Source organism: Jaculus jaculus, chromosome 1 (genome assembly GCF_020740685.1).
Source record: "Jaculus jaculus isolate mJacJac1 chromosome 1, mJacJac1.mat.Y.cur, whole genome shotgun sequence".
NCBI classification, from domain to species: domain Eukaryota; kingdom Metazoa; phylum Chordata; class Mammalia; order Rodentia; family Dipodidae; genus Jaculus; species Jaculus jaculus.
The window spans coordinates 302660648-302687564 of NC_059102.1; the positions used below are offsets into that span (position 1 = coordinate 302660648).

The window sequence follows — 26917 nt, forward strand, 5'->3', positions numbered from 1 at the left end:
ACCTGCATTTTTCTATTGTCCTTGACATCTTTTTCCCTTGGGCCGTATAGCCTCTGCCTGCCCATCACTGCTACATAATTGCTGCAGTAACTGATCCCATCTGCTCAGTAGCTGATGCAGACAATGCACAGTCCACTCTCCCTTGGTTCTATATTGTCTTCCCACTGTTCTGAGTTCAAATGTCAACTCTTACCAGGCATGTTTAACCTGTGGCCCTTGAGCCACACATTCCAGTTCCAAGGTAGCTAAGATTGTGGCCCAACCCATTTTTAGATAATGATGGCATTCTCAACTTTAAAATGTTGTATATCTAATCTGTATCATCTCCAGGGCAGAAGGCTGGATTCCTGTAGGACTGATGGTGATCTTCTAATCAAGCCAACACACTGGGGTACCATGACTACTCCATTCTTTCCTCCTGCAAACCGCAACCTCTACATCCCTATGGCTCCTTATCTATTCAGCCCACTCCTTCCTTTAGACCTGCTCCAAACACTCAGAAAAGTCCTTGTTTTATGAGAAGAGGGAATGATTAGTAAGGGTTTTCCCTATGTGAGTAATTCACAAGTACTCTTATTTGAGTGTCATGGAAATCCAATGGGGTGGACTACGAGGTTTCTCATTGCTACAGTGAGGAAACGAAGGCTTAGAAAAATTTAGTAATTTCCTGGTGAGTAGATCTAAAGCCTGAACTGAAGCTTATGTAACTTTAAAGCACCCTATACAGTCAGGTGTAGCAGCTCCCACCACTAAACTCAGTACTCAGGATGCTGAGGCAGGAGGACTGTGGTAAGTTTGAGGCCAGCCTAACCTAGAATATGAGACCTTTTCTCATCTTGCACTCCAAATAAATAAAAGATGTCACCCTAAACAGTTACCAACCTCTCAAACTTTGCACAGCTGTCCCACTGACACAGGTCCCACCCCCTCCTCTGGCTGGCAAACACCGGATCAGCCTTCAAAGCCAAACTAACTGTTCCCCTCCCCCACCTTTGGAGGCCTCTTCCTCACTGCTTAAATAGTAGCAATTATTCTCCACTTGGTTCTACCCTATGCTAGCAAATAGCACTCCCATAAATATCAATTTTGCACTTTCTTAGTGTACTGTGAGGTCTTTAAAGGGTGACATTCTACTTGTGCCCACCGCATTGTAGTAAGCCAAAAATCTTTGTACTGTTATGTACTGATCCTTAGTAACACACATCTCTTTATAGCCATTTAATAGATTTAGAAGTTGAAATAATTTGGCAGAATGTATAATATTTAATCTGAAGCATTTTAGCTTGTCACAGTATGCATTAGTTAGAGGTTTGTTCACCGTTAAAACATTAGATCATGCATTTTGAATTTAAATACATATCCAAAGCCTTCTTCGGAATGCAATAAATGTAACATATGTGATTTTTCCCTTCTTGTATATTAGTCAGTTATATATAACTATAGCTGGATGCAATGCCACATACCTGTAGTCCTAGATAATGAGAGGCTGAGGCTGAGGGCTCACTTGAACCCAGGAGTTCAAGGGCAATCTAGCAATACCTCATCTTAAAAAGGATAGAAGGCCTGCAAAAATAACTGGAAATGACAGCAGTGGTTGAGAAGAATACTGGCCACTGTACTCAAAAGCCAAAGCCCGGACAGGAGCCTGCAGAGATCTCACGCCCTCATGTACTCTGTAAACATCTCAGGGTGACTTGAAGATATTTTGTGTGCATGTGGTATTGTGGTGGTGATGGGAAATTTTTGTCTTCAAAAATAGTTAACTGAACCAGTGAACAGCTAAAAGAAATCTGGTGGATTTAACAGATGGTAGGAACACTAGGTGTAATGAAGCACCTTTCTAAATGTGTCTAAACCATTCTGAATGCACTGATCCTAAGTGGCAATGTATCTGTATTGTTAGTCAAAGTTCCTAGGCTTTACTCTTAGTATTTCTTGGTGTCTGTTTAGTTTATTGTGATAAGTACAATATTGGTCTAGGTATGTCTTATTTTGTGTGTGAAAGTTATATTTGGTTTTGGTTTCCTTATCTTTTTTGCTCATCTGTAACATATATAAAGGAATCTCTGATTTTCTTGCTCCTTTTTTATTAATAAGGAATCAATAGTATATAGCCATGTTTTTCAAAATGGAGATTGAAGCATTTCTTAAATCAACTTAGTGACTCATATCCAGCCACTAATATATCAGTAAGCAAAATAAATTTACACCAAAAAAATCCAAACAAAAACAGAAAAGCACTGAGAAATATCACATATAGCAACAGCAGATATTGGAAGACAAATGATCTTCAGTGTTGTGTGTGTAATGCCTTGCAATGAATTATTTTTTCTATGAGTCTCCATTAAAAACATTAGAAAGCCACAGGATTAGTTGTAAATAAGAAAAAGAAACAGTATCCACATCTGAGAGCCACTGAAATTCTTTCCATTCGAGGAATGAACACACTTCCTCTTATGAAACAAAGCCAATTACACAAAAATAAGTAATCTGCATTAAGCTTCTAAATATTCTTTAGAGATCCAAGCTGAACTTAGAAAGTATTTTGTAAGTTAGCAAGAGTGGCATTTGCCTCACAGTACAGGAATAATGTAAACTAAAAAACAAACTAGTTTATACTATAGAAAAATCTAAGGACTCCTTTCATATGATTAAGGATTCATCTCAAACAAAGCAAACTTCAATATGAAAAAAAGAAAACAAAAGCAAATAGTGGGACTACTGTATCGAAGTACAATTTTATTCTAGTTTTTTCTGATAAACCCAAATCACTTATTATGTCTCAAGGATTATCTGAAATTTCAAATCTGATAAAGACATCTAAATTTTCAGAAAGTTGTAGAAAGTAACATCTCATCTAGACTCAATGTTTGGTGTATACATCAATATTCTGTACCTGTTTCATGCCTCTAAGCCTTTCCCTGTCAGTAACCAAATTTTGTATCAAACATATATAAACTATCTACAAATGTACATTAAGATTCAGCTATGAAGTCATTCACTTTTTCTTCTCTCCGTGCATTCATCTTCCCTCAACAACATGGATACAATGCCTGTACTTATTAAATGAAAACTGCTCCCTGTGACTCAGAAAACTCTTTAGTTCCTTAGCCTCCTCTGCCCTCTATACTCACACTGTGCTACCTCATGTCCACTTGCTTTTGTGATGTCGGGGATAAAGCCAGGGTATGAAGCATGACAGGCAAGCACTCTGGCATGAACCCCTAGCCCACATCACTGTTTTTGTCTCTTCTCTTGCTTGGTCTGGAAAACTCCCAGAAGTTTTTGAGGATCTTAGAAGATACTGATAGAACCATCACAAAGAAATGAAAAAAATCTGAATTCTTTGGGCAAGCTTTTATGATGGAATTTATTATGAAATTAACAGCTAAGATGAAATTTAACTATTCAGAACGATAGACTTTCCTCCCATGACTCAGTGTACATAATGTGTTTAGCTAAAAGTTGGCAAATTTCACAAAGTATGGATAATTCATATTGTGGTTTTGATTTTGCCGTCTTTCCCCCTTTCATCTATCAGTTGTTTTAAACTACATCTAGCCAACACTAGAAAAGTGGAGAGCGTAGATGAATCGCTATGTGCTCAACACCTGCTAGCCACCACTATCAACACAGGCATCTACTTTCATCTACATTGCCAATCCCTCTACTGGATCCTCTCAAATTTTTTCAGACATTTCAACCACAACTATTCAATATGTATCTCCAAATCACCTTTTAAAAATAATTATTGTACAATGACTAAGTAATTTCATTAATATAATTAAATAACTCATTTGTGGTCAGATTTCTTCCTGATTATCTCAGAGATGTTTTTAATAGTTTGTTCACATCAGCAGCTAAACAAGTTTGATACATTGCATCTGACTGTATAACCCTTTTTAAATCAATTATGGGATGGCCCTTTCTCTTTTTTGTGGCAATTTACTACTTGAAAAATACTGCCACATTGTGGTTTTAGGGTTCCTGTGCCTTAAGATAGGGAAGTAGGGTTTCATATGGCAAGTTTTACTGCTATAAAAAACATGTTTCATTCTGTTTCTGCAGTACACACTGCAGAAGAAGAGAGGGCTGCAACTGCAGCTAGGAAAATTTGCTTAAAAGATATAGATCACTGTCTTAACTCACTAACCATCATAATGTTTCCCTTTACAAAGAACGAATACTTGTAAGACATGTTTTTCTACTGTGCCAGAACACACACACACACACACACACACACACACACACACACACACACACACACCCCACTACTGGAGAGTAGTTAAAAACTTTTACAAAGAATAAATCCCAACTAAAGCTGTACTCAGTGTTAATATAATTGCTCTAAGTTCGTCTTGGAAGTAATTTAAGACCCTAAAAGTTATTTGAGTTTTAGATTGTTCAATTTGCAAAGATGTCACAGTCCATTGAAGAAAAAAAATTCTACTTCAAAGACACTGAGCTACAGGAATACAAATATAGCTAGTTTCAATGTAAGAGTCATATAAACACATACAAAGCACACAATGGGGAAAAAGTAAAATTCCTCTCTTCCTCACTATACATGAAGGCATTAGTCTAGCATTTAAAATGCACTACTGATGTTCAACAGTGCTCAGCGATGTAAATAAATCATTGAAAACTGCAGACCTTGCTGTAGCCTGTAACACAAAGCCGATGGCAATACTTCTATATTAACTTACAGCTGTTCCTCCCTTGCTATGGCAGGATAGCTGTCATATTAAAGAAGAAAGAACAGCCCAATGTAGTGTGCAAGGCACCACCTACCATGGACCTGGGCTTGCTGATGGCCACCAGACTAGTGAGGAAGTCTTCATCGTGCAGCTGGCTGAAGACATGGGCGTCATAGGCTACCATAATGGAGATTTCTTCCATCATCGTGCCAGCTGGCTTCTTCACAACAGCTGCTGCTGCCCAGCTCCAGACCAGACTATCCCAGGAAAAATCCTATGGCAATTCAGTGCCAGTGCACACACCCACCTGAGTGTCAGGGGGCTGGGTGTCAAAATCCCAGAAAGAAAGAGAAAAAAAAAGCAGCTGCTATCACAGACTTGTCTAGCAATTCACCCCCAGAAGAAAAGTAAAGGAGGGTCTCTTATCTATGCAGGAAGTATATATTATAAACACCTTCTGCACTCTTAACACAACAGATGGAAAAATTCAGTTTTTAGAAATCTTTAAACTTTAAAGAAAAAACAGAAAGAGAAGTTTCCTAACAGAAATTATCCTATATGAAACACCCTTCCCCTCAAACAAATCAATTTATGGTGTGTTCTTGGTAATTAAAAATTTTTGTAATGGTTCATCTTCTTGTTTCAGTGTTATGTATATGAAGACACTTCTTGGAAGAAAAGGAGTTTTTTCTTAATGTATTTATTCTTTCATGTTCTTAGAAAAAAACAGATGACAATCATCTTAAATTTACAGAATTCTTGGCATTGTTAAAATTTACCCCAAAGTATGGAGAAAAAAAAAGCCTCCCCCCCCCAGAGTATTTCTGTTAAAAAAAGTACCATATAAAACATATAAAAATGAAGTAATTCCTTTAGGACAGTAATGCCAACTATAATAATTTCCCTTTCTCTCACTGAATCTATAAATATTTAAAATAGAAGTTTCTGTTATTTCAAAAGCAAAACTAGGATCTAATTTATGAACTTTTTCTCCCGGTGACAAATGCCCTCATCACCTTTTATGCAGCCAGAAGTTCGAGTTCTCATACCAGCATGTAAACGCAAGCTGTTGGTGCCTTAACTACCTGACATGGTTTCTATATGTAGCAGCGCTGGGGAGTTGTTAAGCAGGATTCTGTATTTCAAGATAAAAAGGTTCATCCCTGCAATGTTTCCTCAAATTGCCAGGATGTTTAATGCAAGCTAATTCCTTGCAGAGCATTAAGCAAATCAGAGAGGGAAGACAATAAAGCTCCTTTAAAAGTCCTTTATCCAATATTCCTAGTATCATTATTGCTTTTATGGATGGCACTGCAGTACTATGGGGAATATTTTTTTGTGGGTCCTAGAAATCAATTTGGGGATGTCTGTTTAAAAGTCAAAAGAAATATAGCAACTGATTGGAATCTTTAGTCTTATTACAAATAGTGGGATTATGTTGTTTAAATTTGTTTGCTTGTCAAGAAAGGAGTACAGGAACTCAGAACAAGGCCGATAATGCTTGTTTCCCAAGTTTTCCTAACGGCATTTCATCTTCCTTAGACCAGCATGATTACTTAACTAGTCCTTGTGCTACTTAAACGTGACTGGGGAGTTTTGCAACTTGTAAGTGAAGTCTAGATTAAAAGTGCTTCCACACAAAAGGTGCAAAAAAGTCTCTTGCTAGGAAACAACCAAACCTAATAGGCTTATTTAAGCAAAAATTGCAAAATTTTAAATAAATCTTCAGGATTAAAATAGCTTCAAGCTGTGTTTGACCCTCAGTAAAGCCAATAATGCATTTTACTTTATTTTCTCTCTACAATGCATCTTGTTTTTAAGGCACTATTTTCATTAAAAAAAAATTTTCCCCTAGCACATTTATCTTAAAGCTGACTAACCCAGTAACAACTAGATGATAGCCAGGAGTCAAGGCGTCACAAGACACCCAGGCAGTTCATACCTTTTAGATTCCTTTTTAGCGTTGCAGTAGTATTTTAAAAGACTGAATTCTTCATATGTTCATTAGCACCAGAGGATTTCAGATTTATCTTGCAGCACTAGTTTTCTAGCCATAGAAGCAATTCCTTCTGCTTTCTTACTTTCCTTCCTTTGGTGACTCAGTGCTTCCACACACTGATATCGAATAGGTGCGCTGACAAAGACACCTGTTGTGAAAGGTAATGGAACTAGATCCCATAATGCCTTACTCCCTACTGGCAACCGCCCAGAGGCAAGCAGGAATTGTAACCCCGTCTGAGCAGTCGCCAATGGGTCCCGGGAGAGTGCATTCAGCATAACAATAGGTAATCTTCTCAGTTAAGAACACTTTACCCCAAGAAAGAAAACAGGCAAAGTGCACCTGAAAGGCGCTGCATATCAACTTCTTAAGATTTAAGGTATCAAAATAAGAGTGCAAAAGCAGTTTAGAAATATAACCAAATGTTGTAAAAAATAAACAGTTTTAATTTTACATAAACAGAGGCTGGCAACTCCAAATACTTAAGCTTTTTTAGCATTTTATACAAATGCTTAGATAAATATGTTTACAAGCTTCTGACTTACTACCTTCATAAGACTGTTCTAACTAGTCACAATGACTAGATATCTTTTTATTTCTAAATCTAAGAGCTCTTCGTTCTTGGACTGATTTTCTTGAGCAAGGACTAAGTTTGCTCTAGTAGCATTAACTTTTTTCATCAATCTTTAATATATTTCTTAAAATATATTTTACTTTCAGAGCCTTGGAAAAGAAAAGATCATTTTGTTATATTATTAAATACATGACTGGTTCCAAACAAGAAAAACTTGTTTCTGTACTCCGTTTTTCCCCCTTGTCCTAAGACATTTTCTACAGTGTCTATGTAGGAACTCTGTTGAACCCTCCCAATCTTCAGCAGCTTTTGTTCACTGGCATGCTTACCTCTGGCCCTTAACTTTCTCACAAGACAGCCACCCACCCTGTACCAGATTTAGACCATATTATCTATCTCCCTGAGCTGTTTACGTACTTCTGCATGGAGCAACTGGGGGTGGGGGAGGCAGAGAGGTAAAGAATTACCTGAGATCAAGGATGGAGGCAGATGATGCAGCTTACACACTGCTTACTGTACAATGTGTGGGGAGAGTTTGAATATTAGCTGGTAGCAGAAACCAAGGCACTCAGGGTAAATATACAGGTTCCCAGTTCTAACAGGAACTAGCTAGCTGTGGATCCCAGGGCTAGTCATTTTAACTCCTTAGGTTTCAGTTTCCTTATGGTCATGTAAATTGAGAGGGACAGACTAGAGGAGTTGTTCACACTAGTACACAGGGAAAGCCTGCAAAGCAATGGGTCCTATTTCCTTCTACAATAGAGGCTTCCTGGGAAATTTTATAGTGAAAATGCCTTTTTAATCTCTATTAGAATAAAAATTAAGGGGGAATATTTTCTAGACATTATGAAAATATCCGAGAGTTGCTATAATATGTAAAAAAATGCAGTAGACTTTGTAGCCACGTTGAGATTTTCTACTATCAACTCTTTTTACCTAATAAAGAGAATTCAATCAAGTAGCGATAAAATTTGCACTAGGTATAATTTATAGCTTTTCTGTTTGGAAGCCAAACTAGCTAAAAATTTTCCAAAGTATTCCCAGGCATTTTAATTTTAAAAATTAATGAATAAAATATGGTAAATGATTTTATTTATTAAGTTAGAATACAAAATAAGGATTTTCACTGTGGCACTTTCATACATATAATGTCATTATACTTTCTTCTTTATCTCCGAGACTGCTCCTCTTGCTCTCTTCACCTTCCTCCCCTCAATGGTCTCTCCTACTTTCATGTATTCCATTACTTTCTCTTTTTTACTTTCTCTCTTCTTCCTCTCTCAGGGTCCTCTTTCAACTTTTATGACCAACACATCTAAATGTACGTGTATGTGTGTGTATGCATACACAAATACTTTTAAATCTAAAGTTATTTTCTCATCAATGATTTTTTTAAATTATTTATTTATTTTACAGCGACAGAGAGAAGGAAGTGGAGAGAGAGAGAGAAAGAGAATGGGCATGCCAGAGCTTCCAGCTTCTATAAAAAAAACTCCAGATATATGCACCCCTTTGTGCAACTGGCTAACGTGGGTCCTGGGGAATCGAGCCTCAAACCAGGATCCTTAGGCTTCACAGACAAGCGCTTAACCACTAAGCCATCTCTCCAACCCACATCAGTGATTTTTAAATACTATTTTACACTGAGGGTTAATTTTCTCCCAAAGTCATCTTTCTAGAACTGTAACTTTTAAATTAAAAAACAGAAACCCCAACTTGGTTCCCACTAAGTATGAGACAAATAAGATATTCTTGCCTTCAGAATCAAATTGTGAAATATGAATAGACAAAACAAAAATCAGGAAAAGGGGCTAGAGAGATGGATCAGTGGTTAAGAATGCTTCCTGTACAAGTGTGAGGGCCTGAGTTTGAATATCCAGACCCCACATAAAACAGATGGGTGTGGCCCCATTCACCTGTAACCCCAGTCCCACAGGAGAGTAGAGACCAAGGAACTGCCTGGGCTCATAGCAAAAGAAAACAGCAAGCTCAGGTATCAGTAAGAGACTCCGGCTGAAATAAGAACAGGCAGAAGAGTTGTACAGTGGCCAGTTGACATTCTGCTCTGGCAACATCAGGCAAGCAATCCCCACCCCCCCCAAACCCCACCGCCAGCCACCACAGGTGAGCACAGTGTCCTGCAAGGACACATACACATGTATAAACCACACACACACATACATACAAGCAAAATAACAAAACAAAAAAAGGAGAGTCTGAATACTACATGTACCATTTCCCATTTCTATGTTCCTCCCAAATACAACAGAGAAAGCTGTTTTGTAGTGTGAACAGAATTTTGCTATCCACCAAGCACTGAAAAATATTAAAAATGAGTCTCTCATATAAAAAATTGTCTTACCTCATGAAAGTGGCTGTAAAGACTCTTCCCTGTGGCTCAGGTTCTACTTGTTGAACATTCTCATTATGACAGCCATAAAATCAGGTCACATGGTAAGAAGAACAAAACAAACAGGGCAGAAATATAGTGTAGAGGGCAGAGGTCTGACTCCCCCTCTGTACAGGAATAGCTCTGCAGAAACTCTTCTTCCTGCCCCAGTGACCCTCGCCTACTCATTCATGTACATCCTTATACAACGCTGTAAATATTCGCTAAGTATTTAGGACTTAATGTTAAAGGAGCTCTAAAACCACAAAAAGGTCATAGGGCTGACATAGAAACAAAAAATAAGAGGGGTACTGAAATCACTGTTCTAAGAGGTTTCTATCTGTCCTTCAGAGTGCACATTATAAAACCCCAGTGTTCTAAGTGGGAGAACAAAAGATGTGACTGAGAAACCCTAGAAGTAAATGAAAAATGTGGGGTAAAGTATTTTAGATTTGAAATAGTCTACTAACACTTACTGAGCTCTTACAGTGGAAAAAGAACTAGTACAAAGATAAGGGAAATCTTAATTCTCTTAAAAATTAGGCAAGGTAAATAAAGAAAACCATTCTTCTTGTGTTGAATTCCAGCCATTTAGCTCATTATCTTTCCTATCTTTGCTAGCATAGCAATTGCTAAGCAAATTCAAAACCTCAGCAAGCATAGTATCTTTAAAGGAAAAAAAAAAAAAATCCACAGCATTGAACTGAGGAAAGAAATGTCAGTGGGATCAGGTACAAGGATCTCTCTCTCTCTTGCAGCCTCATTTGCATCTTACCACAAAGAAGAATGAAGGTGAGGTAGATTCCAGACAAAGAAAGAAGATCTCTACCTCAATTGTAATAATAAACTCCACAAAAAACAACATTCAATTAAATTGACCTCACCAAACAGAAGTGTTCACAAACACTTGCTATTATCTAAAATGACATTGTTGCAGACCCATGCAAAAACATGAATGCTTTGCCCTGTCTTACTTTGAGCAGAGCATGTAAGTGAATTCAACTTACAAATAACTTAATTTCTAAAGCCTTGAAAAATGATTTAACAAGTATTACCAAGTCAAACCATTTGCTATAATGGGTTATATTCATCTCCCCCTCCCCCAACACACACACTCGCACACTCAGAGTGAGGACTAGGGAACAATAGTACAGTTTCATTCTCTCTTGTCTCAGGCTCTTCTTCCAACATGGATCCATTCTAATGGCTCTTCTGATCTCAGCATTAAGTTATATATAGGTAGCTTAAACATGGGTTTGGCTAAAATCCTAGTGGTAAAACTTGAATTTCATTGTATGTGAATTGTATCTGTTTTTTTTTTTTAAATAATTCAGCAATTACTAAATGCTTTCAATATGCATGGAAACAATTACAGAATGTATAATATTATGTGTAATCTAGTATAATATATTTACTAAGTTTTATAATTATAAAAATAGCAGCTAGAAGTCTTAATATTTCTAGGCTTTAGACATGTAATGAATTCTCTATTTTTTCCTTTGTAAACAAACCAACAAAAGCAGCTAAAGCCAATCATGTTGGCTTAGCCCAGCACTTGGGACATGGAGTCAGGAGGATCATGAGTTTGAGGCCAGCCTGAGCCATGTAAGGAGACTGTCTCAAAAAGTCAAGGACTGCCAGGTGTAGTAGTACACATCTTTAATCTCTGCACTCAGGAGGCAGAGGTAGGAGGATTATTGGGAGATCGAGGCCAGCCTGAGACTACATCGTGAATTCTAGGACAGCCTGGGGCCCTACCTTGAAAAATCAAAAAAGAAAAGTTTAGGGCTAAGGAGATAGCTCAGTGGTAGAGTACTAGTCCAGCTAGACAAGCCCTGTGTCAGAATTTCAATACTGCAAAAATGAAAAAAAAAAAAAAAAAGCAAAGCAAAGAAAGTGAACTTATACCAGAATGGGCTAAGTGCCAAATACTACTGCTTTTCATACACTGTGGCTTACATGTATGTATGTATGTGTATGCATGCACGTGCACACACATATACACACACACACACACACACACACACATACCACTTACCCTAAAACACAATGGAAGACCAAATCTATGGTATAGGATTTGAATACAATGAAGTCCCTTCGCAGACCAAGATACTTTAATGAAAAAGGTGGATTATATTTGGATGAGCAAAGGGAAATAAATTTTTCCTTACAGGGAAAATGACACTAGCCTGGCCAAAGTGATAAATTCACGTTGCACATACCAGGAGAGGTTTCAAAGGCAGATTTGAATAGACAGGAGGTACGTTTCACACATCACGTTAGGACAAGAGCAGTCACAGAAGGGTAATATAATTGTTACCACATGGACTCCTGAATTTTTAAAGATATGATCTTATTATTTGGTTTTGTAATTTACTGCTTATATGATTGTCTTAGTCTGTTTAGGCTATTACTAGAACAAAGTATCATAAATGAGGTGACTTGAAATGAAATAAATTTATTTGTCATAGTTCAAGAGCTGGGTGGAGGTTCAAAAACAATGTATACTGGTAGATTTGGTATCTGATGAGGGCCTGCTTCCATGGACAAGCTGTCTTCTCACTGTGGACACATGGTAAATACCTTCCGGTAGTTTGAATGGATAGCCCTCAATATAATCTGGAGTTTCTTAAAATTTATAACTTAGATCACCAGCCACCTGGATGGAGGAGGTGTCACTGTGGGCAGATCCTAGGGTCCAGCCCTAAGGTGTATTTGAGGCATTCCAGTCTAAAGATATGCAAAGTGCGTGAGTTTAGAGTATGCTTTCTTGTGTGTTGATGGTGGCTTTTTTTTCTGCCTGGACCTGTGAAAGTGGGGCCATCTGCTTCTGCCATTTTGGAACTTCTCCTGCATCTGTAAGCTTAAATAAATCCCGTCTTCCCATAATTTGTACCCGGTTTGGAAGTTCATCCCAGCAACTAAGGCTGACTGCATATCTCAAGTAATATTCCTCACAGGTAAAAAGGATCTCTCTGACATGCTTTTCTGTTGTTATTTATTTATCTTTATTTTATTTATTTTTATTTTATTTCATTATTTTTTAGGTAGAGTCTCACTATAGCTCAGGCTGATCTGAAATTCACTATGTAGTCTCAGGATGGGTTGAGCTCACAGTGATCTTCCTACACAAGTGCTGGGATTAAAGGCATGTTCCACCACACCCTGCTCTGGCATGCTTTTATTTTTACTTTTTGGTTTATTTTAGAGACAGAGAGAGAGAATTGGTGTGGCAGGGCCTCAGCCACTGAAATCAAACTCCAGATGCTTGCACCACCTAGTAGGCATGTGTGACCTTGTGATTGCCTCACCTTTGTGCATCTGGCTTATGTGGGATCTACAGAGTTGAACATGGGTCCTTAGGCTTTGCAGACAAGTGCCTTAACTGCTAAGCCATCTCTCCAGTCTTCTGGCATGCTTTTGTAAAGACACTAAACCCGTTCAAGAGGCTCCACTCTCAATAGTCCCACCTTTTAAAATCCTATTGGGGGTAGGATGTGAGCATGTAAATTCAGTGGTTAGCAATGGCCATGAGTAAATTATATAGGCTATTTCATTGTTGGTTTTCTCATTAAAAAATAAGAAAATATTAACAGTACTGGTATTGAAAGAAATCAAGGTATGTAACTTTGAGGCATGCCTTAGACACTTAGTAATATCTTGTCCCTAAATAAACAAATAAATAAACAAGAGGACATATAGCTCATTGGTGAAGCATTTACTTAATATTTATGAGGCAGGCCTGAGTTCAATAACCAGTACTGCAAAAAATACAAAATAAAAATTCATGAAGGACTAAAAGTCTTAGATCAATCAGGTAATTAGAAAGAGGAAGTCATATTGAAAACATATACCAATGGATTGATCTTATATATAGACAACATTAAAGATGTCACCCCAAAAAAACAAGTCTACTAAAACTAATACATATATTTAGTAAATTTATATAATAACAAATGCCAGGAATGCTGGCTTATTACAGTCAGGTTTCACACTGCTGGTAGAAAACACCTGACCTACAGCAGCTTGTGGGAAAAAAGGTTTATTTTGGCTTACGGACTTGAGAGGAAGCTCCATGATGGCAGGGGAATATGACGGCATGAGCAGAGCGTAGAAATCACCCCCTGGCCAACATAAGATGGAAAATAGCAACAGGAGAGTATACCAAACACTGGCAAGGAGAAGCTGGCTATAATACCTATAAGCCTGTCCCCAACAATACACTGCCTCCAGGAGACATTAATTCCCAAATCTCCATCAGCTGGGAACCTAACATTCAGAACACCTAAATATATGGGGGACACCTGAATCAAACCACCATATTCCACCCCTGGCCCCCACAAAGTGATAATCATCCATGATAGAAAATGCAATGCATTCAGTCCAACTTTAAAAGTCCCCATATTAACAGTCCTAATGATGTTCAAACATTCCCTCATCCAAGGTCTTTTAACTGAGCCATAATACCAAAAAATCCCCCCCCCCAACTCATAATGGCACAGAACACACATTCACACTGCAATGGGCATAGCAAGAAAATATTCAACCAACACAAGATTTAAAACAGGGCAAACATCAAACTCTGTAGTTCCAAGTCCAACAACTCTCGTCAGTGACAAATCTCCAAGTATGTTAATTCTAACCACTGACAAGTCTCTGGAGTTCCAATTCTCCCCTCTAGCTATGCTATTCACAGTCCTGGAAAACTTCATCTGGGCCAGCAGCTTTCCTTGGCAGCCATAATATGGTCCAAGCATCTCCACTGGTTCTCCACTGCAACCCACAGTCTAACCTCACAGCTCCATTGGGTCTCCATGAGGCATCCAGCAAACTTGCTTCACACTGCCCATGGCTGTTTCCAAAACATAAGACTGTGTTGCAAGTTCACTGACCCTCTCTTTATTCCACAATACCGGGGTGGGGGTGCCAATTTGTTAATCCAGGGGGGAATAAAGCTGACTTTGAAGAACCGGATACTCCTTGAGCACTCAGGCCCTTTCAAAAGAGTCCACATCCTTCCTACTGCTCTAGTACAGGTTAGCTGGCCCAATATCAAAGGTTGTAATCTCTCATATAATTGCAGCTGAACAGGAAGAAATTTCAGCCTAAAGATTTCACTTCTGTGCCATATCCCTCTGCTTACACCTGTCAATTTCTACACAAAGCACAAGTTCTCAAGACACAGGCATAACAGCAAGTCTCTCACCCAAACTACTTCTAGCCCAGTCCAGGCAAAGCTCTTTCTCACCCTCACAGGCCAAACCTCACAGTCCATAGTTCTAACTGCATGCGGGTTTTTCAACCTTGATCAGAATAGTCCATCAAGCTGTACTTACAGTGCTGCAAGACAACTCTTAGGCCAAGGTTTCAAATCCTTCCATATTCCACTTGAAAATCAACTCCAAAAGGACAAAGCATGTCAGGTGTCTAGCAGCAAATGACACCACTCCTCAGTACCATCTTTACTGTTGCAGTCAGGTTCACATTGCTGCAGAAATCACCCAACCAAGAGCAGTTTGTGGGAAAAAAGGTTTATTTTGGCTTACAGACTTGAGAGAAGCTCCATGATGGCAGGGGAAAATGATGGCATGAGCAGAGGGTAAACATCACCCCCTGGCCAATATAAGGTGAACAATAGCAACAGGAGAGTGTGCCAAACACTGGCAAGGGGAAGCTGAGTATAACATCCATAAGCCCACCCCCAACAATACACTGCCTCTAGGAAGCATTAATTTCTAAATCTCCATCAGCTGGGAACCTAGCATTCAGAATACCTAATAGAGGACACCTGAATCAAACCACCACATGGGTCATGCCTGTAATCCCAGTATTGGGGAGTCTGACATGACAAGATTAATGTGAGTTTGAAGCCTGCCTGGGCTATGTTTTAAGTTTCAGGCAGCCTGGCAGGCTATAGTGTGGGACACTATCTCAAAAAGAAAAAAAAAAAATCAACATACAAAAGCCAGTAGTTTTGGTGTATACCATAGTGAGTTATCTGAAATAGAAATCACGAAAGAAATATGATTTATAATAGTTACGCCAAAATAAAAATAAAATATGTAAGAATAAAGTTAACCAGAGATAAAAGAGTTCTATAGTAAAAACTTTAAAATGCTGATAGAAAACTGGAAAACACGCAGCTTTCTTTGATTGGAAGAGTCAGGATTATTAAATGTTCATACTATTTGTAATGGACTGAATGAGGTATCCCCTATAATCTCATGTGTATTTTAGTGGTATGAAAGAAATGTCCCACCATAGCCTCATGTGTTTTGAAAACTTGGACCCCAGCTAGAGGTAATTTGGGAAATAAGGTCTTGCTGGAGAAAGTATATTGCTGGGGATGCGCTGAGGGGGTGTTAGAGCCCAGTTCCCTTTGCCAGTAGAGGCTCAGCTCATTGTTAGTGCTTACTGTCTGTCAGCTGCTGTCACAATATGTGATGTCCAGCCTCTGCTCTATCATGCTTTCTCTGTCATAATGTATGAAATACTTGGTCCCCACCTGGTGGAAATTCAGGAATTGGAGCCTCGCTGGAGATATGTTGTTGAGGATGGGCTTAGGGGTAATACAGCCCATTTCCCCTTACCAGTAGAGGCTCAGATCACTGTTTCCTGTCAGCTGCTATGACAAGATGTGATGCCAAGCCTATGCTCTACCATACATTCCCTGCTCTGATGAAGCTTCTCCTAGAGCCTGTCATCCAAAATAAACCCTTTCCTCCCATCAGCTGCTTTTGGTTGGGTGTTTTGTCCCAGTAACAAGAAGAAAACAACAATGAAGCATTAGAAAAATAGGCAGTTTTCTTGACTAGGCAGATAAGGAAAAAGGGCCCTTGATAGGTAGCTACATTCTAACCCAAGATGACCAAGAGGATGACACCACTTCGTCCTTATTTTTGGCTTAAGTGTAATTTTCCTACCAGTGGGCTGGCTTGACAGGTTTTCTGGGACCTGTGCTGTACTTGGCTGAATCATGACCCAGCACTTTCTCCTTTATTAAACAGACCAAGCATGGACTCTGGATGGGCAGGCTTTCCCCAGCCAACAGAAGTCCAGTTCCCACTGGGATTGAAACTTGTCCAGCTTTGGAATCCCCTCAATTCAGAGGAGTGTTTTCTCTCTGTTTTCTTTACCTCTTACTTTGAAATATGCTTAATTTTTTAAACCCTTTCCTGTCTTTTAATTCTTCACTCGGCAGAGAAAACAAAGTCAACAACCCAGATGGCATCAACAACACTAGATGAAGAGTTCTGCAGAGTCAATGTAATCTCTATCAAAATTCCAATGGCATTATTTATAGAACTAGAAAAAAATAATTCTGAAATATGCATGCAAACATACACATAAAATCCTTAATAGTTACAGCAATGTGAGCAAAATGAACAAACTAGGATGTTTACCAAAGAACTATTTATGACAGCTGAGAATTAGAGTCAACCACTAATGGGTTCAAGAAAATGTGGAATATTTACAATAAAATAGTATTCAGATATTTAAAAAAAAATCAAGAAATCTGTCATTTGTTACCTCATTGATGGAACTGGAGATCACTATGCTAAATAAATAAGAGGTACAGAGAGACAATATGGTAGTTTGAATGAGGAATGTCCTCCATAGCCTTAGGTATTTGTGATTAAGCTTCTACTTGGTCCCTAGCTAGCCTTTGGTAGGTACAGTCTTGCTGGAGAAGGCATGTTTCTCTAGGGGTAGACCTTGAGGTTGATGAGTCTAGCCTCTGAGTATTCACAGCCAACTCATGTCTGCTGTTCTCTTTCTGCTGTGGATGTGTGATGAAGTGAGACAGCTTCCTCTGCCATGATGAAGCTTCCCCTTAAAACTATAAGCCTGTAATAAATCCCTTCCCCTATAAGCTGTTTTTGGTCAGGTAATTTATCCTAGCATCAAGAAGCTAACTAATATAACAAGTACCACATGATCTTATTCATATGTGTAATCTATAAAAGCTGGACTCAAAAGATGCTGAGACTAGGGAGTGTGGTGATTAGGGAGTATTGGGAAAGGTTATACTTACATAAAAGAAAACAGTATGGGAGAGCTATTATACATTGGATGAATATAGATAATTAGGTGTTATATATTTCAAAATGCTAGAATAAGAGATTTTAAATATTATCACCATAAAGAAATGGCAAATGGGGCTGGAGAGATAGCTTGGTGGTTAAGGTGTTTACCTAAAAAGCCAAAGGATCCAGGTTTGATTCCCTAGAACCAACGTATGCCAGATACACTAGGTGGCTCATGTGTTTGGAGTTCATTGGCAGTTGCTAAAGGCCCTGGCACACCCATTCTCTCTATCTGCCTCTTTCTTGCTCTCTAAAATAAATAAAGAAAAATTAAAAATTAAGCCAGGTGTGGTGGTTCACATTTTTAATCCCAGCACTTGGGAGACAGAGGTAGGAGGATTGCCATGAGTTCAAGGCCACCCTGAAACTACCTAGTGAATTCCAGGTCAGCCTGGGTTGGAGCGAGAGCCTACCTTGAAAAACAAAACAAAACAATAAAGTTAAAAATTTTAAAAAAAGAAGAAATGGAAAATATTTGGAATGATATTTTTAACTCATTTTAAACTTGAATTTGATACATACAAACATATATGTATAATAAAGCATCACATGGTACCTGTTAATATATTTAGTATAATTTTATGCATAAGCTTTCAACAATTAAGCCCAAATATTTAAAATCCAGCAAAAATATAAATATAAAAAATAAGCCAGGAGTGGTAGTGCTTGTCTTAAATCCTTGCACTTGGGAGGCAGAGGTTGGAGTATTGCTGTGATTTTGATTTTGAGGCCAGCCTAAGGCTATGTTGCAGTCAGACTCACATTGTTGGTAGGAAACACCTGTTCAAGAGCAGCTTTTGGAAGGAAAGGACTTATTTTAGCTTATAAGACTCAGGGGGAAGCTCCATGACGGCAGGGGAAATGATGGCAGGAGCAGAGGGTGGACATCACCTCCTGGCCAACATCAGGTCGATAGCACCAGCAGGAGAGTGTGCCAAATACTGGCAAGGAGAAGCTGGCGATAACACCCATAAACCCACCCCAACAATACATCACCTCCAGGAGGAGCCAAATTCCCAAACTGCCACTAAAGGGGGACCTAGCATTCAGAGCACATAAGCTTGTGGGGGAAACCTGAATAAAATCACCACAGACTACACAGTGAGTTCCAGATCAGCCTGAGCTAGAGCAAGACCCTACCTTGAAAAAACAAAACAAACGAGCAAAAAACCCAAGTGAGGCATGGTGCATGCCTTTAATACCACCACTTGGTAGGCCAAGGTAGGAGGATCACTGTGAGTTTGAGGCCTGGCTGAGATTATATAGTGAATTCCAGGTCAGACTGGGCTACAGCAAGACCCTATCTTGAAAAATTAAAAGAAAAGAAAAAAATTTATCACTAAGGGAGTCAGGTGTTATGGTGCATGCCTTTAATTCCAGTACTTGGGAGGCAGAGGTAGAAGGATGGCCTGTGAGTTTGAGGCCAACCTGGGACTACATAGTAAATTCCATCAGCCTGGGCTAGAGTGAGACTCTACCTTGAAAAAAAAAAAAACAATAAAATGAAAACTTTGTTAATAAATGAAAAAAACATAATTTATAAAAGAGAGTTTGGACAGAAGTACCATGTTGGGATAAATAATGCTGCTCCCAGAAGCCATAGCTCCTAGTGATAGAGGTGACCTATAAAACAATATAGGCTATTACCAATAGTCTTCATTGCCCATCAGAACAAGATGATAAAGATCCTATTGCTGAAGACACCATATGCTTCAGTTGCAAGACACTAAGAAATCAAGCTAGAACTGAGTTGGATGTCTTCTCCAACCTGGCTAGCTGTGGTAGTGCTATGAAGTGCCATGTAGCCTGCTTGGGAAGAAGAGTCATCAATAGTCTTACCCAGTTGTGGACCAGCAAGCTATGCAAATGGCTAGTTTGACATGATGTGCCCACTGGAGCAATAAGGACATGACCTTTATTAAACTGATAAGAACAGATACTACACTTGATCTTAGCCAAAAGGCAGAGAAGCGATAGGACATGACCTTTATGAGAGTAATCTGATTAAATCTGAAGCCTGCTTCATGGGAGGGAATTCATGACTGAAAAAAAAACCTAGTCAAAAGCCTATAGCTGGGAAGGTCATAAACCCTGAGATACTATAGTTCGGATAACTGGATAGGTTGTGCCTATCAAGTTGCCCTCTAAATATTTATATTCATGCTCATAGATTAGTGCTGCTCTCACTTTTTGGTTAGAGAAGCTTCTCTTTTCAGATGGTAGTACTTGCTGCATAGACTCAAAACTCACTAAAGTGCTGAGAATGACAGTTGAGTGACCTCATAAACATAGCCACTATCTGCACAAGACCTGAACAATATGGAACCTATCAACATGCCATCATGGATGATGGAGAAGGGGAAAAAAGACATCACAGTGGAAGAGTGACTAAGACTACCTGGAAAGAAGGAATGCAGTAGAAGGGAGAAAATGGAAGGGGGACAAAAGAAGGCAATGGGAGAGGATTAAGATTGAAATATATTATGTACATATATAAAAATGGTCAATAATAATTTTTTAAAGAAAACCCAGGAGGCACATATAAAAGGTATTAAACATCAATCCTCTGCCAGTTTCCCCTAAGCAACTAAATATTTCTGAACATTGCTGCATTTGAGACTGTGTTGGCAATTGGCGTGAGTCTGGTTAGTGATGACTGGAACAGGTTATGGAGATAAAAGGTGGCAGTAGGGTGGGGACAATTTTCTGTTGTTCACTACCTTCTCTTGTTTCCTGACTGCATGGCTAAAAGAATTTAATCAATTACCTCTCATTAAATTGAACAACAGTGACATGAACAAGGAACAAAGAGAACATCTGCTTTATAATGACATTCATGTGCTGTAACCTGATCAACAAAGCACCATCACTATGGGCTCTCATGTGGAAATATATAATCATTCTTTATAATTGTATTATAATAAGGTTTCCCACTGTTCATTTGTATTTTAGAACCAAAAGAAATACCCTGTGAGAGAATTTAGAGTGGAAGCTTATCCTGAAGTTTAGAACTGACCAGCACACTTAATAATTCCTTTCATTTCAAACGCAACAGGAGTTTGGATTAGTGGTGACTGGAAGAAAAGTAAAACATTTAACCCCTGGCCCAGGGAATTTTTATCACATTACTTCTGTTAGGTGACACATGGGACTGGTTTTAGTATCCCCACTTTAAAAGGGCTACTTGCCTTAGGAGTAAAAATAATTTAAAGTAAATGACAAGCATGATTAAAACTGAAATGTGGGCTGGAGATGGCTTAGTGGTTAAAAGCTTGTAAAGCCAAAGGACCCAGGTTTGATTCTCTAGTACCCACATAAGCCATATGCCCAAGGTGGCACATGTGTCTGGAGTTTGTTTACAGTGGCTGGAGGCCCTGGTGTGCCCATTCTCACTCTCTCTCCCTCTTTTTCCATGTCTCTCAAATAACTAAATAAAAATTAAAAAAAATAAATAAACCCTGAAATGTAGCCAGGTGTGGTGGCACATGTCTTTAATCCCAGCACTTGGATGGCAGAGGTAGGAGGATCACATGAATTCAAGGCCACCCTGAGATTACTGAGTGAATTTCAGGTCAATCTGGGCTAGAGTGAGAGCCTACTTTGAAAAACAAACAAACAAAACAACAACAACAACAACAACAACAACAACAACAACAACAAAAAATCCCTGAAATGTGTGATTATAAAAGTTCAGGTTCATTATAAGATGAATGCAATAGAAAAGAAGGTAGGTACACTCAATTCCCTTTTTGTTTGTATTTTGTTTTGTTTTTGACATAGAGGTGTAGTATGTATCCCTGGCTGGCCTAGAACTTGCTATACAGTCTAGATCAAGGCTCCTGCTGCCTCTGGGGCCTCAGTCTTGGGATCACAGGTATTTCCACTATGTCAGCTTCTTTAAATTCAAGTTTTAGCAGTCCACTTCCTGAAGCAGTCTTTATATTTAAAATCCAAAGCTCAATACTATACTTTTATTCTCTTAACATTATAACATTATTTAAAATATGAACTGAAAACTTACATTGCATTCAGTGGGATTATTTATAAACCATTGCCAAACAGAAAGATAGAGATTCAAGTGAGCCATCAATTTCACCTCAAGTTACTGATGAGTACAGCACACACAGTCTGAACAACAAAAGAAAATACTGTGATTAAGGTCACATTCCTCAACCATCTTTTTTTAAAATTTTTATTTATTTATTTGAGAGTGACACAGAGAGCAAGGCAGAGAGAGAGGGGGAGAGATTAGGTGCACCAGGGCCTCCAGCAGCTGCAAACGAACTCCTGATGCATGTGCCCCCTTGTGCATCTGGTTAACGTGGGTTCTGAGGAATCAAGTCTTGGCCTAGGGTCCTTAGGCTTCACAGGCAAGTGCTTAACTGCTAAGCCATCTCTCCAGCCCCAAACCATCTTTTAAATTATTTTTTATTTTTATTTATTTGAGAGCGAAAAACAGGCAGGCAGAGAGAAAGAGACAGAGACAGAGAGAAAGAGAGAGAGAGAGAGAGAGAGAGAGAGAGAGACAACATTGGGTGCTCCAAGGCTGCCAGCCACTGCAAACGAACTCCAGATGCATGCACCACCTTGTGCATCTGGCTGATGTGGGTCTTGGGGAATTGAGTCTTGAACTGGGGTCCTTAGGTTTCACAGACAAGTGCTTAACCACTAAGCCATCTCTCCAACCCCCGAAAAATCTTTTGATGATGACTTCCATGATGTTAAAAATTGGCTTTAAGAATTATAATTAATTGTTTAATTGACTAATAACATATATAATTTATTTAAATGGTGGTCATAAGAGCAGTGACCATACAAAGGGAATTCAAACTTCACATAATTATTTGAATGAGTTTCTTTTCTTTTCTTTACTTTTTTCTCTTCTTTTGGTTTATTAAGACAAGGTCTCCCTCTAGTCCAGGAGTTCACTATGTAGTGTCAGGCTGCCCTCGAACTCACGGTGAACCTCCTACCTGAGATTAAAGGTATGCACCACCACACTTTTCAATTTAAAGCTAAAACACTTTCTATCTTCTCTTCCCTCTCTTAACTACCTCTCCTCCTCCTTCCCTCACCTCTGTCTCTCTAGTCTCTCTAGTGTTTTGGAGAAAGGGTCTCATGTAGCCTAGAGTGGCCTTAAATTTCTGCTGCTTCTACCTCTACCTTCCAAGTTTAGGATCACAGACATGCACTACTACATCCTACACCAACACACTTTTTATAAAAAAAAAACATACAGATAGATATGGGAGAATGATAGAGGGGAAAAATATTATAAAAGTAAAATTATTTTAAGATTAGCAGGTTACATATCTACCATATCAATCTTTGCTTTGCACACCTTGCTCAAATACACAGATTCTTTAAAAATCACAGTTTACGGAGCATACAATTTTTATTGTTTCTGAAAAGTAACAGCACTAAATTGTTTTAATTATTGACCTTAAAATTACAGCTTTCTGTTTTGAAATTTTTTCTTTTTGGTTTTAAACCTACAATGAGAAAAAATATATATGTACCCACACACAGTAGAACTCAAGAGCACTGTGCTAGTGTATCCTTGGGCCAGGGTTGGGGTTACATGGGGAGGCACTAAAGAACTAGTAAGCAAGATATACGAGAAACACGTGGTCACAAAATGCAGGGTGATGGCTAGTACAGTGGTATTTCTGTTTCCTTGTCATTCAGCAGCATGCTGGGGATCCTGTAGTCTGGTGGAGAACAATCAGATCCTGGGCATTGCAATACTCCTTCCAGCACAGACACTTCCCACACACATGGTGCATCTTCCTCAGAAAAGTTTCATGGAGCTCACAACACTCAATGGGCTTGCTGGTACCTCATACAGGTGCAAGGAGGTGGCAAACCACCTGTAATCCCAATGATGGAGATGCAGCTGATGCTTAGCTAGATAGGCTAAAAATAGCAAGACCTAGGTCCAAGTGAGAGACTGTCTCAATAAATAAGGTGGAGAGTGACTGAGGAAGACATCTGATATCAACCTCTGGCCCCCACACTCAAGTGTATATACATGCATGCACACCAAATACAGAAGCACCCACAAACAAGAGGACATGTATACACACATGCACACACACTACACATACATACATATGTAAAATTCAGAAGAAATTCAAAGTGAAACAACTTCCTCTTAAATTTGATTATCAATATATGAATATTTGAATTTCAAATAAATACGTCTCCTAAGTTCTTACTAGGTATAGACCTATTTGTTATTTAGGTGGTTGCTAAGCAACAGTCTCTTCTGTAGAGCTCTAAAGTGCATGGAATTAATAGACTTCCTGAAAAAGATAAACTGAATGAAATCTAGGCAATGGAAAGGGGAAAAAAAAGCATTAACTTGCTAATAAGGCTGTAAGTTCAGTGGCATTAGTGAGAGTTGGCTAAGCATTTGGTTTTCTGCTACTATTTCAGCACATCAATATTGTAATTTTATTGAAATAATAATCATAACACCTCTACACTCAAAAGCCTAATTATGTTGAACATTTCAAATTAAATCAGACCAAGACACTCCAATTACTTCTAACAACAATGCTCTCCACATGTGTTTCTTTAACAGTATCTTCCTCAAACCACCAGTTTCAGGTACGTTAAAGTTTTTTTATTTTTATTTTTTATTTTTAAGTAGGGTCCCACTCTAGCCATTCTGATTTGGAATTCACTCTGTAGTCCCAGGCTAGCCTTGAACTCATGGCAATCCTCCTACTTCAGCCTTCCAAATGCTGGAAATAACAGTGTGCACCACCACGCCCAGTAATACTCATATGTGAAAATATTACTGTAACATGAAATCATAAAGCTGCCCAGCAATAGTCATATGTGAAAATATTACTGTAACATGAAATAAAAAGCTACAGCCCCACTGAAGCTGCACAGAAACTATCAGACTCTAAAGTTTGGCAAGAGTGCCAAGATGCTCAGTGGGGAACCGCTAGTCTCTTTAATAAATGTTGTTGGGAAAACTGGATCTGCATGTATAAAGAATGATGATAAACTTACATTATGGCAAAATTAAGTTGAAGTAAATTAAAGATTTAAATGTAAGAGTTTTAAATCATAAAACTCCTAGAAGAAAACACTGTGAAAAAATTCTTTATGCTTGTCCTGCTAATCACTTTTTGGATAGTAGCAGACAAAGAAAGTAAACAAATGGGACAGCACCAAACTTTTGCACAGCATAAGAATCAATAAAATGAAAAGAAAATCAAGGAGTGGGTAAAACATTTGTAAATCATATATAGATATTAATAACCAAAATAAATACAGAACGTGTATAATTTGATAGGAAAGTAACCCAACCCTAAAATTTGTAAAAAAAAAAAAAAAAAAAAAAGACACGGGCTGGAGAGATGGCATAGCGGTTAAGCGCTTGCCTGTGAAGTCTAAGGACCCCGGTTCGAGGCTCAATTCCCCAGGACCCACGTTAGCCAGATGCATAAGGGGGCGCACACGTCTGGAGTTCATTTGCAGTGGCTGAAAGCCCTGGCACGCCCATTCTCTCTCTCGCTCTCTATGTGCCTCTTTCTCTCTCTGTCACTCTCAAATAAATAAATAAATAATCTTAAAAAAAAAGACACTGTCCCAAAGACATTCAATATTATTAATCATGACAGAAATGCAATTCTGAACAGGAAATATTACTTCATATGTGTTAGGATGGCTATTGTCAAAAGGGCAAAGCATAAAAAGGATTGGTGAGGGTGTGGGGAAAATGGAACCCTTGTACATTGCAGGGAATATAAATTCTCACAACCATTATGGACAATAGTATAGAGGTCCCTCTAATAAATTTATAAGAGCTATATATTATCTACTAATTCCACTTCTGTGTATGAATCCAAAGAAAAGGAAATCAACATCTTGAAGAAAGATCTGCACTCCTATGCTCGCTGAAGCATTAATTACAATAGCCAAGACACAAAATCAACTGAAGTGTCTGTTGATGAATGAATATGCACAGCAAGTATGCTATGCATGTTTATATCTGCATTGGGATATTATTAAGTCATAAAGAGGAGAAAATCCTACCATTTGAAACAATGTAGATAAGCCTGGAGGACATTAAATTAAGTGAAAAAAAGCCAGCACAGGGCTGGAGAGATGGCTTAGCGGTTAAGCGCTTGCCTGTGAAGCCTAAGGACCCTGGTTTGAGGCTCGGTTCCCCAGGTCCCATGTTAGCCAGATGCACAAGGAGGCACACGCATCTGGAGTTCGTTTGCAGAGGCTGGAAGCCCTGGCGCGCCCATTCTCTCTCTCCCTCTATCTGTCTTTCTCTCTGTGTCTGTCGCTCTCAAATAACAAATAAAAAATAAAAAGCCAGCACAAAAATACAAATACTATATGATCTAAGTTACAGATAGAATATAACATGGTCACATCACATTAGTCTAGTTAGGACTGTCGGAGGCAATGGGGAAGTGCTGGTCAGAGACACAAACATTGTTTATAACATGGTTACATTCTGGTGTTGTAATATACAGCTTGGTGACTAAAACTGACACTATATTATATATTGAAATTTCTTTTTTTTTTCTTCGAGATATTGAGATAGGGTCTCGCTCTAGCCTATCCCAGGCTGACCTGGAATTCACTGTGTAGTCTCAGAGTGGCCTCAAACTCATGGTAATCCACCTACCTCTGCCTCCCAAATGCTGGGATTAAAGGAGTGAGCCACCATGCCTGGCTGGCTGTTTATATATTTGAGAGCGAGCAAGAGAGAGAGAGAGAGGGAGGGAGGGAGGGAGGGAGGGAGGGAGGGAGGGAGGGAGGGAGGGAGAAGAATGGGCATAGCAGGAGGGGCCTCTAGCCACTGCAAATGAACTTCAGACACAGACACCAACTTATGCATCTGCCTTATGTGGCTACTGGGGAATCTAACCTGGTCCTTGGGTTTCACAGGCAAGTGCCTTAACTGCTAAACCATCTCTCCAGCCCCCTAATACTGAAATTTCTAGGACAGTAGATCCCAAATGTTTTTATCTTACATGAGACTACATATAAATATATGTGCAGGGCTGGAGAGATGGCTTGGTGGTTAAGCGCTTGCCTGTAAAGCCTGAGGACCCTGGTTTGAGGCTCGATTCCCCAGGACCCATGTTAGTCAGGTGCCACAAGGGGGCACACTGGAGTTTGTTTGCAGTGGCT

The 26917-nt window shown here is 38.9% G+C and overlaps 1 protein-coding gene and 1 pseudogene across 7 annotated transcripts in view; both read right to left on the reverse strand.

The window, feature by feature from the left end:
* The window catches only part of Rabgap1l (RAB GTPase activating protein 1 like), a 682536-nt gene that overhangs the window by 97133 nt on the left and 558486 nt on the right, over window positions 1-26917 (reverse strand). Inside the window, exon 1 of one of the 7 annotated variants that reach the window (XM_045141717.1) lies at window positions 4792-5004. The exons of the other annotated variants lie outside the window; for them this stretch is intronic. Coding sequence (XP_044997652.1) covers window positions 4792-4902 — 111 coding nt within the window. The 5' untranslated portion in view covers window positions 4903-5004. Of the gene's footprint in view, window positions 1-4791; window positions 5005-26917 lie in introns of those variants that run through there. 7 annotated transcript variants of the gene reach the window in all.
* LOC123458029 lies at window positions 19506-19721 on the reverse strand (annotated as a pseudogene).